Here is a 12,782-nt window from a genome sequence, read left to right on the forward strand (position 1 = left end):
TCATGTAAGAACTTAACATTTTCCACTACAGTGTAGTAAAGGGCACTTGCTCAATCTTATTTTCTTGGGAGTTTTAACGAAAAACTCACCATACTGTTCATTTTAACGAAAAACCATATTTTTACACTAAAAAGTTAATCCTGATACTATTTACTTTACTTTTTATTTTGTCCTTATTGTTAAACAAGCTATTTACGTTAGTTTCCTTATTTTCTTTGAATTGTAGTGGACTTTCGGCCAAGTTGACCGTTTCTTTATGGGAACATTCCGAGATGCCCCCTTGAAGATGCATCTCCTTCTCCTTCACCGAGGCAACTCTTCCTTTCGGATCATTTTCCAGAGAGAACCGTGAAGGAGTTCAGTCGTTGAGCATCCATCTAATCCAACGTCATTTTGAAAGTCGATCTTGTTCTTCTCAATGGCTTATTCTTCGTCTTCTTCATCTGTTCTCGATTGGAAATACGATGTCTTCCTCAATTTTAGAGGCGAAGACACTCGGAAGACCTTCATCGGCCATCTTTACAAAGCTCTAGTTCACAACTCAGTCAACACCTTCGTTGACGCTGAAGAGCTCAGAACAGGCAACGACCTTTCGCAACTACTGAAAGCTATTAGCGAGTCAAGGCTTTCGATTGTTGTTTTTTCTCAAAACTACGCTTCTTCCACATGGTGCTTGAAAGAACTCGCCCAGATCCTGCATTGCATGGATCAGAAGCAGCAGATTGTGATCCCCGTTTTCTATGAAGTAGATCCTTCTCATGTTCGTAAACTCGAGGGAAGTTTTGGGGAAGCTTTTTCTAAGCACGAACATGATCCTAACGCTGACATGGAAGAGGTTCAGCACTGGAGGTCCGCTCTACAAAGAGCTCCCAATTTATCAGGCTGGGATTCACGAAATTACCAGTAACTCTCACCCCTTCATAATCTTATTAACTTACTAGTTTAGAAATTTAGCTAATTTCATGTTTTGGTCTTCTTAATTTTGAAGAAAATTCTTATTTCGTTTATAGACTATAATTCTAATTTTCTTTGTAATTTGTGATATTATTCATACGTATATTGTTGAAATGTTAATGTTAAATTTGTTATTAATGTTAATACAACTAGAACCAAAAGATTTCCTAGGTGTTAGGATGGCCACATTGATGAGCCTCTCAACCTACTGTCTAGAAAATTGAAGACTCACCAACTCTCTACAAACTCTCCACCACCACACCTATCTATGCCATGAGAAGGGAAGAGGAAACTGATTTAAAAAATTATCGCAAATGAAAGGTTGATTTGTAATCTTTGGAGCCACTGATATAGATCTCGCGATGAAGAATTCAATTGTTTTTAATTTACTTTTCACGTGGGACGACATCATTTGTATATTTTCTACTTCTTTCAAGATGAGGAAAGAGCAGGTTTTACTTACTGCATGTTTTTCAAAATTTGCAGGGATGATGCCAAGCTTATTGAGTTGATTGTAGATGATATTTTTGATAAATTGATCAACAACTCATCAAGTGAAAAGAACGGTTTGGTTGGAATGGATTCCCGCTTACAGAAAATGGATTCACTATTATGTCATGAGGTGGATGATGTTCGCTTTGTTGGAATATGGGGTATGGGTGGTATAGGCAAAACCACCATCGCCAGAGCTATGTATGACAAAATCAATCATCATTTCGAAGGTCGTTGCTTTCTTGAAAATGTAAAGGGACGTTTCCCGACGATTGATGCAGGTGAGGCACCATTAGATATGCAGGCGGAAATTCTATCTAGCATCACGAATGCTAAGGTGGGGAGTTCAGAGATTTTGAGAAATGGTTTTCAGAAGATGGTCGAAAGAGTTGGTAAGAAAAAGGTTTTACTTGTTCTTGATAATGTGGAGAATCCATTCCAAATTGAAGCTTTAATTGGACGACAACCTCCATTTGGTGGCGGAAGTCGAATCATTATAACAACTAGAGATAAACAGTCACTAAGTAGATTTGGTGATCAGATGTATAAGCCAGAGTTGTTAAATGACGATGACGCTCTTGAACTGTTTATGCAGTATGCTTTCAGTACAAAGCAACCCACAGGAGAATACAATGATCTTTCAAGCCAATTCATAAAGTATGCCCAAGGTCTGCCTTTAGCACTTAAAGTCTTGGGAGCTTTTCTCGATAACAAAAGTGTACTTGTGTGGAAAGACGAGTTAAAGAAGATATCGAGAAACCCGCACCTGGGAATTCAAAAAGTCCTTCGAACAAGCTTTGATGGACTAGATGGTTTACAGAAGGAAATATTTCTTGATATTGCATGTTTCTTTAAACAAATGAAGAAAGACTATGCAACAAGGATTATGGAGGGTTGTGGCTTCCATCCCCATACCGGATTAGACGTTCTAATTGGTAGAGCTCTTGTAACTATCTCATCTGACGACATACTCGAGATGCATGATTTACTTGAGGAAATGGGTTGTGAAATTGTACGCCAGGAATCTACAAGAGAGCCTGGGAGGCGTAGTAGGTTGTGGAGCTATGAAGACGTTCATCATGTGTTAGCTCAAAAAACGGTGAGATATATAGGATATTCAACTTTGACCAAGAACCAATTCATGAGAAACATGCACTAGCTTTATAATCTTAAATAAGTTTACATTCACTCAGTTTGCTAGTTTTGGTTTTTCAGGCTACGGAAGCAATTGAAAGTATAATTGTGCGTTGGCCGGACTCAAACAATGTGGTAGAATTAGATGCAGCTTTTGCTAAAATGACGAAACTAAGACTACTCAGAGTCCACTCGTACTACTTACCAACTAAAAAAGACGCCTCAGATGTTGCTCAAGAACAATGTGAGGATTTGAGGTTTCTATCTGGAAAGTTAAGTTGTCTCTTCTGGCCCAATTGCCCCCTGAACTCTTTGTCATCCAATTTTAACACGGAGAATCTTGTTGACCTTGACATGCAATATAGTCGTGTTGGACACCTTTGGAAGGGAACTAAGGTACAATCATCATTTGCATATGTGTTTTTTTATTTATTTATTTTTTTATTTGGTGAGGAAATGATTTGAATTCTTAATTTTTCTCCTTCTACACACCTTGTTTATTTTAGTAAATTCATTATTCGTTGATTTATTCAATTCAATGGTAAAAAGTTTTAAAAAGGGGGCGCATAGGGAGAAAAATTGAAAGCCTTATCGCACATGCTTTCGTTTAAATGGGTTTAGGTCTTGGATGCCTTGTAACAATTGTTTTCGTGGATGTATGTTGACAGCCTCTGGAAAAGTTGAAAGTTATAAATTTAAAAGGCTCTCAACTTAGGGAAACTCCCGACTTCACTGAGGCAAAGAATCTTGAGAAACTAATTCTTGAGGGTTGTAGATGTTTATCTGAGGTTCACCCATCTATTTCAGCCCTTGAAAAACTTGTCCTCTTGGATCTACGTTGGTGCGACAAACTCAAGACTATTTCAAGCATCAGCCGTATGAAATCTCTTCAAACCTTAAATCTTTCTTTTTGCTCATTCATTGACAAGTTCCCAGAGATTTCAGAAGTTATGGAGAAGCTTTCAGAGCTTTATTTGCAAGGTACCGCAATAAGAAAACTTCCCCGTTCAATTAACAACCTTACGGGTCTTGTTACTTTGAACCTTGAATACTGCAGAGAGCTTAAGATTCTTCCAAGCAACATTGTTCAGCTCAAGTCCCTTAAATCTCTTAATCTTTCGGGTTGTTCAAAGCTTGAGACCTTTCTGGAAAATGTAGGAAATATGGAAGGATTAAGAGAGCTTCGCTTGGATGAGACATCTGTTAGAGAGCTTTGCCCATCGATTTGGTCTCTTGAAAACCTTGAGAGTTTGAGTCTAGAACAGTGCACAAAACTTCGTAGTCTTCCAATCAGCATTCATATGAGATCTCTTCGAATCCTTAATCTTTCGGGGTGCAAAAATCTGGAAAAGTTTCCAGAAATTCGTGAAGTTATGGAGAACCTATTGGAGCTATATTTAGATGGGACTGCAATTAAAGAGCTACCCTCGTCCATCAACAATCTAACAAGGCTTGTTACTTTGAACCTGAAGGACTGTAGAGAACTCAGGGTTCTTCCAAGCAACTTTCATATAAGATCTCTCCAAACACTTAAGCTATCTGGCTGCTCAAATCTGGAGCAGTTTTCAGAAAATTTTGAAGTTATGAAGAACCTATCAGAGCTTCACTTGGATTGGACTGCAATTAATGATACGAAGAATCCATCAAGGTTTCATTTAGAAGGGATTAAAGTTATAGAATTGCCCTTGTCAGTGTATACTCTTAGGGGGCTTGTTACCTTGACGTTGCGGTATAGCAAAGACTTCAAGCGCCTTACAAGCAGCATTTGCCAACTCAAGTCCCTAAACTATCTTTCTCTGTCTGGTTGTACAAAGTTTAAGGTGTTTCCAGACCTTTTGGAAAACATGGAACGATTGGCCAGCCTTGATTTGGATGAAACATCTATCAGAGAGCTTCCCCCATCAATTGAACGGCTTCAGGGGCTTGTGTCGTTAAATTTGAAAAACTGCACGAGCCTTGTCTCTCTTCCGGACAATATCTGTAATTTGGCAAGTCTCGAATGGCTGACTCTCAACGGGTGCTCAAAACTTTCTAAGTTGCCTAAGGACTTGTGGTATTTGAAGCGCCTTGACGTAAGGGGAGCTGGTATACGTAAAGATAACAATCATGGACCAACAGGCTATTACCTCCCAAAACAGGGGTTTTTTAGCACTTTGGGGGATTTGGCTCAGTTTCGAAGCACTGCACCTTTGATTGATATTATGGGCTCAAACTATGAGCAAAAAGAGGCGACGGCTGATGAGGAATCCTTTCTCACCTGGGTTGATGATTCAGAAATTCTGATGAATCGTGAGGAGTCAAGCTATAGAGAGAGAATGTTGCAAGATTTGGAGTCCGATGAGGATTTGGAGTTCCTAGAGGAAAATGCTATACATCAAGATAACAATCATGGACCAAAAAGTGCACCCTTGCTTGATATGGACTCAAGCTACGATGAGAATGTGTTGGTGGCTGATGAGGCAATTTTGAGTGATCTAGAGACATCGAGACATGAAGAAGAGAACGAGGACAATGAGGAGAAGGCTGTGGCAACCTCCCGAGAGGAAGGAGGATATGGGGTTGCATCTGTGGGTCACAGGTTAAAGAGGATTAAGGTATTTGGCGCATCATCACTGATATAATGGTAACACTTGGGACATGGGAGGAGGAAGAAATGGTGATTTTCTTTTGTGGAGTTTGCGACTCTTTCAAGTTTTGAGTTGGTTTCTGTATTCTGAGAGCTCTTCTATTTAGTTATGTGCTGTATGTGGTCAGTATTTACTTGTTTGTATGTATTGAAAAGTTTTTTTCTTTCCTTTTGATAAGGTATGTATTACGAAGTTGGCACCTGTTCAACTGATGATGATTGTATTATTTGTCTGTTGAGTTAACTATAATTTTATCAATTTGTGTTCTTTCTGGAAACTGGTCGGTAAACAAATCTGGATTCTGGTTCGGGAGTATAATCATGTTCCTAACTTTCTATCAGCGAAAACGTCCTTCTCCAAGCAGCATATAATACAGATACTAGAAATATATAAATCTAACCTGAAACCACCAGAACCGTTCAATTCTAGCGTCTACAGCTTTAGCATTAGTTGGTACAAGGGGCAATCTTTCGGAGAGAGAGATGAAATCGTTGAGGCACTTAATTATTCCTCCTCTTTCTGTGCCCTTTTAGACTGCTAATTCCAGAAGATCCAATCTCATACATCTTCCCTGAAAAAGCATGTTTGCCAGACTTCAAGATCAATTTTTTCCAACAAAAGAAATAATCATACTTGTCAAATAATTCTTGGCATGAAGACTGCCAAAACACCGTACGGAATAAGTTGGGTTGGTAACATAAAGGGATTTAAAATCTTGACATCTTAGTGGCAGATTTTATGTGAGCATGCAACTAAAACTGGCATCACTATCAATGGTGCACAAAGATTGGCAAAAAATCGTATAGGGAAGCAATCACAACACAACATGTACCAAGTAATCTGTCCCCAGATTGAGAAATTTTAACACTTTGAGTTGTTAGTTTTCAGTTGTATTTGTTAAGGCGAGATGGATGTCAACTATGCAATGCTCTGTAAAACTTAAAAGGCTGCTAGCAGATCTCGTTCGTTGTATTGAATACCACGGTTTCACCCAGCGAGAAAGACTTCTTTTCTCTATGGTAATTTGATTTCCTTCACAGGAAAAGGTGCTTAAAATTTTTACATCTACCTAAGCTACTGATGAATGCGGAGTGCGCTGATGATGCATATGAAAAGCAATTGAAAACCCCACTTACGCCAAAAAGAAAATTTTTACATCTACCTAATCTAGACTAGTGTAGTCTTTTCGACATTTGCACAAATTCAGCGGGCTTATCCACTGTAATTTTCAGATAAAGACATGTCAAGATAAGGACATGCAAAGTACCTTGACCCAAATTGGAGGAGCAACGGTGGCAATAGGAACGAGCAATGACATTGCGATATCTTAACAGTTTCTGCACAAGCACAGAAAATCAAAAGTACAAAAACGTAGCGCACAAGCAATTGAATCCCGCAAACCCAAACCAAAAGATCGGCAACAAATGTATTCCACATGTAGAATACCTCTCCCTGGTCCTGGTGACATGATCACGAATCGATGAGGGCATATTGTAAGTATACAAATCCAAGTATTTCCTATGAAAGAATGGATCGTTTGGTAGAAGCATACTATAAAGGCAAAAGTTCTAGCTTCCTTATCAAGCATTGCATTTGAGGAACAAACCCGACAACGGCATTGCACTCAGATTGCCAGACAGCGAAAGCGAAATGCAATGTGGGGACGCGGGACTTTTACATCATCGTCGACGGAGAATACTGCGTTCGGTGAAAGTCCCTGAATTGGCTTAAACCTAGTGTTCAAATTGTCTTCTTGGTTTATGCTAAACTTAAAGTTATGGTTTTTTAGCTGCTTGTGACTTGGAAAATCCAATCTTTTCGAGATGGGATTTCAGACAATCCGACAGCGGTTCGCCGTCCGACCCGCCACATGAATTGCATCAGACCAGAGCTGAGCTTCCATGACATCAGCACCTATTAATTATGTTTCCCATATTTCCAAATTTAATTCCGAATCAAAAAGTTGAATATTTTTTTTTTGTCAAATGACCATCGCCGTCATGCAAGGACCCACGACGGAGTTGTGGCTGGAGGCGACTAAAACGACGACGGAGAAGATAAAACCGCACACAATGAGCTTGAACTTAGTGGCGCCCACCAGGCTTCAAAGCTGCCGAGAGGTCCCGCCGTGGATGCCGATGATTTTTGGGATGTTGTACACGTGTCAAAATGTCAGCACGCCAATTATTTTTATTTTATTTTATTAATAACATTTATTTTTCCACAAATATATAGTTTCCCATTTCCCATTCAATCTAGGATTTTTACTGGTAAATTCAAATTAAGTACCAAAACGAAGAAGGAAAAGGCATAAAACGACATTGTTTTCCCATTCCCAAAGGGGAGTGCATCTCTCCCAGAGTGCTTAGGAAAAGAGAAGCAAACACCTCATCCGAAATGTTATGGCTCCTGCTGCTGTTTGGGTTTTTCAAACAAAGATGACCCTTTTTTTCTCTTCACTTATGCTTACTTTGTTCAGATTCTTCAGCAAAATCTTCCTCGTGAGTTTTCGTCACGACAAGAGTTCTCCGATGAACAATTCCCGTTGTTCTAGCCCTCCTCCTTCGGGAGAAATCAATGAGATTTCGAAGATTGATGGTGATGATTCGAAGTTTGATGATGTTGGTGATGGAGAGGCGTCGAAACCGAATTTCGTGTTCAAGTTTGAGTTCCAGACTAAAGAATTATTGAGTAGAGTCAATGAAGGGAATAATGCTAATGGTGATTCGGCTCTCTTGGAAGAGTACGAGTTCCTAGCTGAGAAGTTTAACCAGATGAAAGCTGCAAAGAATGTTAGCTGCTTCATGGAAGAAGCTAAAGCCGCAAGCTTTAATGTTGAAGAAGCTCATGAAGAAACTCCACAGGATTTTGGACATGGTGAATGCGAGAAAGATGAGTCCCGTGAGATGAAATTGGTCACGGGAGAGGAGCCTCGTTCGGGCGGAGAGAAATTGGGGAGTCACGAAAACGATTCGGCTTCAGATTCTGATTACGATTCTGTTGGGTACGAAACTGATTGTTTTGAGGATGAAGGAGAAGATATGAAGGAAGAAGTTCAAGAAACCGAAGAGCTGCAGAAGAATGATCATCACAATCCTGAAGAAAAGCCAACGGAGGGTTTAGATTTAGAAGATTCTGAAAAATCCAATTGTCATAACAGTAACCAGACAGCCAAAGATTATGTGGATTCATACACATTGGAAGCTTTGTGGGAGCACCAAGAATTGATAGAACAGTTAAAAATGGAGTTCAAGAGACTCAGAACTGATGCTCTATCTACTATTCCCGAAGATTACGAGTTCTTGAATTTGGATGATTTGAAGCCAAGGAAGGTTGATGAAATACTCCATGGTAGAATCGGAGAGTTTGACGAATTCTACAAGAGCTACAGCGTACGTATGCGAAATTTCGATATCTTGAATAACCAGAAGTTGAATGCACTAAGTTTATTGCAGTCCAAGAAACCACCCAAGTCGTTTTCAAGTAGCAAGTCCTTTCGCCCATGGAACCTTTTGAGATGCAAATCAAATAAAGATTCCGATTTTTTTGACCCAATTTCGGCGAAGTTTAGAGAATTGCATAGTGAGTTAGAAGTGGTGTATGTGGGGCAGTTGTGCCTTTCGTGGGAGTTCCTTAAATGGCAGTATGGTAAGGCCTTGGAGCTGTGGAAGTCTCCATATAAAACTGCTACATATAATGAAGTCGCGGGTGAATTTCAGAAGTTTAAAGAGTACTTGCAAAGATTTGTGGAGGGTGAATGTACTGAAGAACCGACAAGGGTTGAAAATTATGTCAATAATCGATACAAGATGTCTCTACTTCTTCAAGTTCCAGTGGTTCGAAGGGACAGTTTAAAAGACAGAAGGAAAACAAGAAGAAAAGGTAGAGATGATGGAGAAATAATTTCGAGTGACGATCTAGTAGATAAACTGGAAGAATCAATTACAACAATGTGGCAATTCATTCGAGCTGATAAATATGCTAGCAGTGCGATTAATGCAAGTCAAAAGGGAAGACGAGAACACCTTCAAGAAACGGATTTGAATCTTTTAGCTGAGGTCCAAACTGATCTTCACAAGAAAAATATGAAGCTCAAAGAGACACTGAGGAGTAGGAACAGCATGCTCAAGAGATTCAGAAAGCATGTAGAAGAAGAAGGTACAGATGATCACCTTTACTTCTTCTCTGAAGTTGACATGAAATTAGTTTCTAGGGTTTTGAACATGTCAAGTGTAACAACAGACCAACTAGAGTGGTGTTGCGATATGTTGAGCAAGATCTGTTTTGTGAACCGAAAGCTTTGTGTAGATCCTTCAGTCTTGCTGTTTCCATGCTAATTTTTAGATGTATTTCGCTCAAATTGTAACATGTGTATTTGTTTTTTATGAACTGAAAGATTCTTGTAGTTCGACCATTATTTCTTCTTTCTATTTCCATGCTAGCTAAATTAGCCCTATTTTCTCTTACCATGAACACTAAATTAATCTAAACAACATGATCATCATGAGGGTAATTCAAACTCGGCTAAAATAAGAACTAAAATTTTTGAATATATAAAGTTGAAATAAGAAAATGAAGGAGACAACATTTCTAAGCATTTTATTCCTGCCATTGGATACCATTATAAGAGACTTTCTCGAATCCAATTAAACAGCCAAAGTATTCAAGGCAAACGATTGCAACTTCCCATTTGCCCTCCCCTTTTCATTCTTCTACCCGTTAGCCACTTTTCAAATCGACAACCATGACACTTATATCGCCGTGGCTTCCACGAGCTAATGCAAGGCGGCACAACAATGTCGCTGCAAGGTTGCTTTTTGTCGATAGGAACACACCACCCCTCGCATTCTCATGGCCATCTGTGTTTGGAGGACAAAGACAGTGCTCCACGTTCCTCGGATTTGAAGCTGTAGCTCGATTCATATGGCCGCTGTTGCCACCACCTCCACCTCCTCTAAGACACGTACAAGCTACCCTGCAGGCCATGTCATCGGGCACCACATCCCAGAGGCCGTCGTTGGCTAGAATCAAGAACTCATCTTGATCCCCTTCTCTTTTTATTATGGAAGTATGAGGTTCCAATGTCACAACCGGTTTATAAATGTGCTCAACTGTTCATTAATTTACAATCCATCAAATAATTAGCACCAAGAAATAGCTTAACATTGAAGAGGCAGGAAAGCTTTTCGGAATGAAATTTTCTTCAAATGATGTTACCAATTCACTCATGTTATCACTTACCAGACGTGCATTTATTTACATATTCCCTACTTATAGTATAACAAGTTCATTATTAACACTAATAACACCAATTGTGGCTCAACATCTTTTCAGAAACTTAATTACACTAATTTTTAATTAGAAGAGATATAACTGAAGATTACTTGGGTATGGGGAAAGAGACATGTTGAGAGTTCCATATACACGAACGCCGTTGTGATAGAACATCCGACCATCGACTGCACGCATCCTTTCTTGTTCATTCCACCTCTCAGATTGCAACTGATAGATAATAAAATTAGAATGTAAAATTCTAATATTTTTTCTCTCTTTTATGCACTTTTTTAATATTTGGTCCATTTGATGTTTCTTTGTTTTATTAAATACCAGGGTTAGGAATAAAAAATGAAAGGAGTGCATGTGGAGGATAGATTAGAGCGAATTGAAACTTGAACGTGCACCTGAAGTAGATTTCGTCAATGAACCAAATAGCCGTTATTTAAGGTCTATGAATTTAACGAGCATTATTGGTCCCTCCACGAGATTTTTCGGCAATGTGATTATATGCAATGACATAGGACCTACAATTAGTCTCTAAACTTTCACTCTAATTTAGGGGATTTTTTAGGATGATTCAGAGTGTCGGATACTATATGGATTTTTTAACAGTCAAATATTTAGTTGAAAGTATAAAAATCATGATCTAATGGTTAAAAAGACGGAATTATATGATACTAGAGCTATAGTCTACGTTTTGTAAAATTCAAAAACCTCAATTAACAGTTTTAGTTCAGAAACTAATTGCAAACGAAATTCAGTGATCAATTTTAAATAATTAAATTGCAAGGCAAATCAAATGTATACAAAACCAACCTTGTGATAATGGGAGAGTGGGAAAGGACGCCCAGCGCGGCCAAGAACGGCGTGTGAGAAACCACAATTGGCAACCACAATATGCTGAGCTGTCAATATTGCCACAACAGCAGTGGACCCCGCAACAGGCAGTGCGTTGATATTGGGCTTGCACCCGCACGCGTGCCCGATGTTCCCACACGGGCAAGTGTCCTGGGCCAGTCGATGCATCCTCTGGAAACTCCTTTCTAGGGCCGTCGGTACCAGAGCAGGCCACCTCGCCTCCTCTTGCCCTTGCGAATCAAAGTTCATGTTTTCATCACCATTCGCACACCCTACGGTGGTAAAGACGCGCCGCAGCTCCTCGGCTACGAATTCGTGCATCCGTTGTTTGCAAACGGTGGACACCTATACATGTGAATTTAACCACAACGTCCCCTTCTTCTCAGTTCATAAGTAGGAAAATTATCACATTAAACTAAGGTCTTAAATAAAATTTTAAATATTTTGCTATAGCTTAATGTAGAGGGTACGAAATTAAAAGTATATAACGTTTGTTCTCTTGTCAAATTTATACAATGAGAGCGTCTTATGATATAAGTCTGACAAGAAATGTTATATGCCTGACAAGAAAACAATTTGTCTCGATGAGACAAATATGTTTTCACCATAAAAAAATCCTTATATAAATATATAATTACGTAATACTTACATGAGGGTGTCCATGACCGTCATATACAGCAAAGAAATGAATAGGCTGGCCATGGAGAACATGATCGAGCCGGCAAAAGTCCTCTTTCACAAACACGGTATCGTTTAGTTCCACACTCATCTGATCTGGACGCCGACTGAACGACATTGTCCTGAATTCCGGCATTGGGTTCCTATGAAGCAAATAACAGGGAGGTGGTACTGCAGGCTGCACCGCCACCTCATGATCAGTTGGCCCTCCATCCTCCTCGTCAGATAATATTAGACAGGTCTGATCATGATCGTTTGAGATGTGCTGAGCACCACGTACTGGGGGTGGGCGGTAGCGGGAGCTGGACCACCTGGCCCGCCTCATCTCTATTCTTCGACGGCGGCGCTCTCGGCATTGCTCCGGAGTATCAAACATCCACTCCTTCCTCAGCCTCATCTTCCACGAAACAAGTTCAGCTCGCTGCCGGGTCATAATTGTTTGATTAGGGTTTCAGAGAGAGAAAGAGAGAGGGGAAGATCTAGACAGAGAAAGATATAGAGAGAGTGATGAGAGAGGGGATAAACCAGAGAAACGTGAAAGTTGAAGGTCCTGGAGAATGTGGTGACTCGTGGAAGGAGAGAAAGGTTGGGAAGCGCCACGAGAATGCTCTGCATGAGCTATGAAGCCACTACGTGGGGCCTTCTTGCTATTGTTGCAACCGTCGATGTCAGTAACATCTTTGTCAGCTTGTGTGGCATTGAAACAGAAAATTAATGATTTACTGAAATTCCATTATTTTATGGTAAAATCAAACAAAGTAA

At 39.8% G+C, this 12,782-nt stretch overlaps 3 protein-coding genes and 1 pseudogene across 3 annotated transcripts; 2 read left to right on the forward strand and 2 right to left on the reverse strand.

Moving 5' to 3' along the window:
* Window positions 1-207: 207 nt before the first annotated feature.
* LOC137720780 (TMV resistance protein N-like) lies at window positions 208-5,484 on the forward strand. Its single transcript, XM_088692452.1, has 4 exons — window positions 208-903; window positions 1,441-2,545; window positions 2,662-2,976; window positions 3,249-5,484. The coding sequence occupies exons 1-4, from the start codon at window positions 419-421 to the stop codon at window positions 5,199-5,201; spliced, it is 3,858 nt and encodes a 1,285-aa protein (XP_088548578.1). The 5' UTR covers window positions 208-418; the 3' UTR covers window positions 5,202-5,484.
* Window positions 5,485-5,525: 41 nt separating this feature from the next.
* LOC148698955 (glycosylinositol phosphorylceramide mannosyl transferase 1-like) lies at window positions 5,526-7,529 on the reverse strand (annotated as a pseudogene).
* Window positions 7,530-7,619: 90 nt separating this feature from the next.
* On the forward strand, window positions 7,620-9,544 carry LOC137721133 (uncharacterized). The gene has a single exon (XM_088677512.1). It carries the CDS (start codon window positions 7,646-7,648, stop codon window positions 9,542-9,544), a length of 1,899 nt encoding a protein of 632 aa, XP_088533638.1. The 5' UTR covers window positions 7,620-7,645.
* A 300-nt stretch (window positions 9,545-9,844) lies between these two features.
* LOC137721134 (putative protein phosphatase 2C 75) lies at window positions 9,845-12,453 on the reverse strand. Its single transcript, XM_088677560.1, has 5 exons — window positions 11,992-12,453; window positions 11,297-11,687; window positions 10,592-10,681; window positions 10,157-10,318; window positions 9,845-10,066 (listed from the first exon to the last, which is right to left on the reverse strand). Exons 1-5 carry the CDS (start codon window positions 12,451-12,453, stop codon window positions 9,927-9,929), a joined length of 1,245 nt encoding a protein of 414 aa, XP_088533686.1. The 3' UTR covers window positions 9,845-9,926.
* Window positions 12,454-12,782: the final 329 nt, after the last annotated feature.

Source organism: Pyrus communis, chromosome 1 (assembly GCF_041283825.1).
Source record: "Pyrus communis isolate YQ-2024b chromosome 1, ASM4128382v1, whole genome shotgun sequence".
NCBI lineage: Eukaryota > Viridiplantae > Streptophyta > Magnoliopsida > Rosales > Rosaceae > Pyrus > Pyrus communis.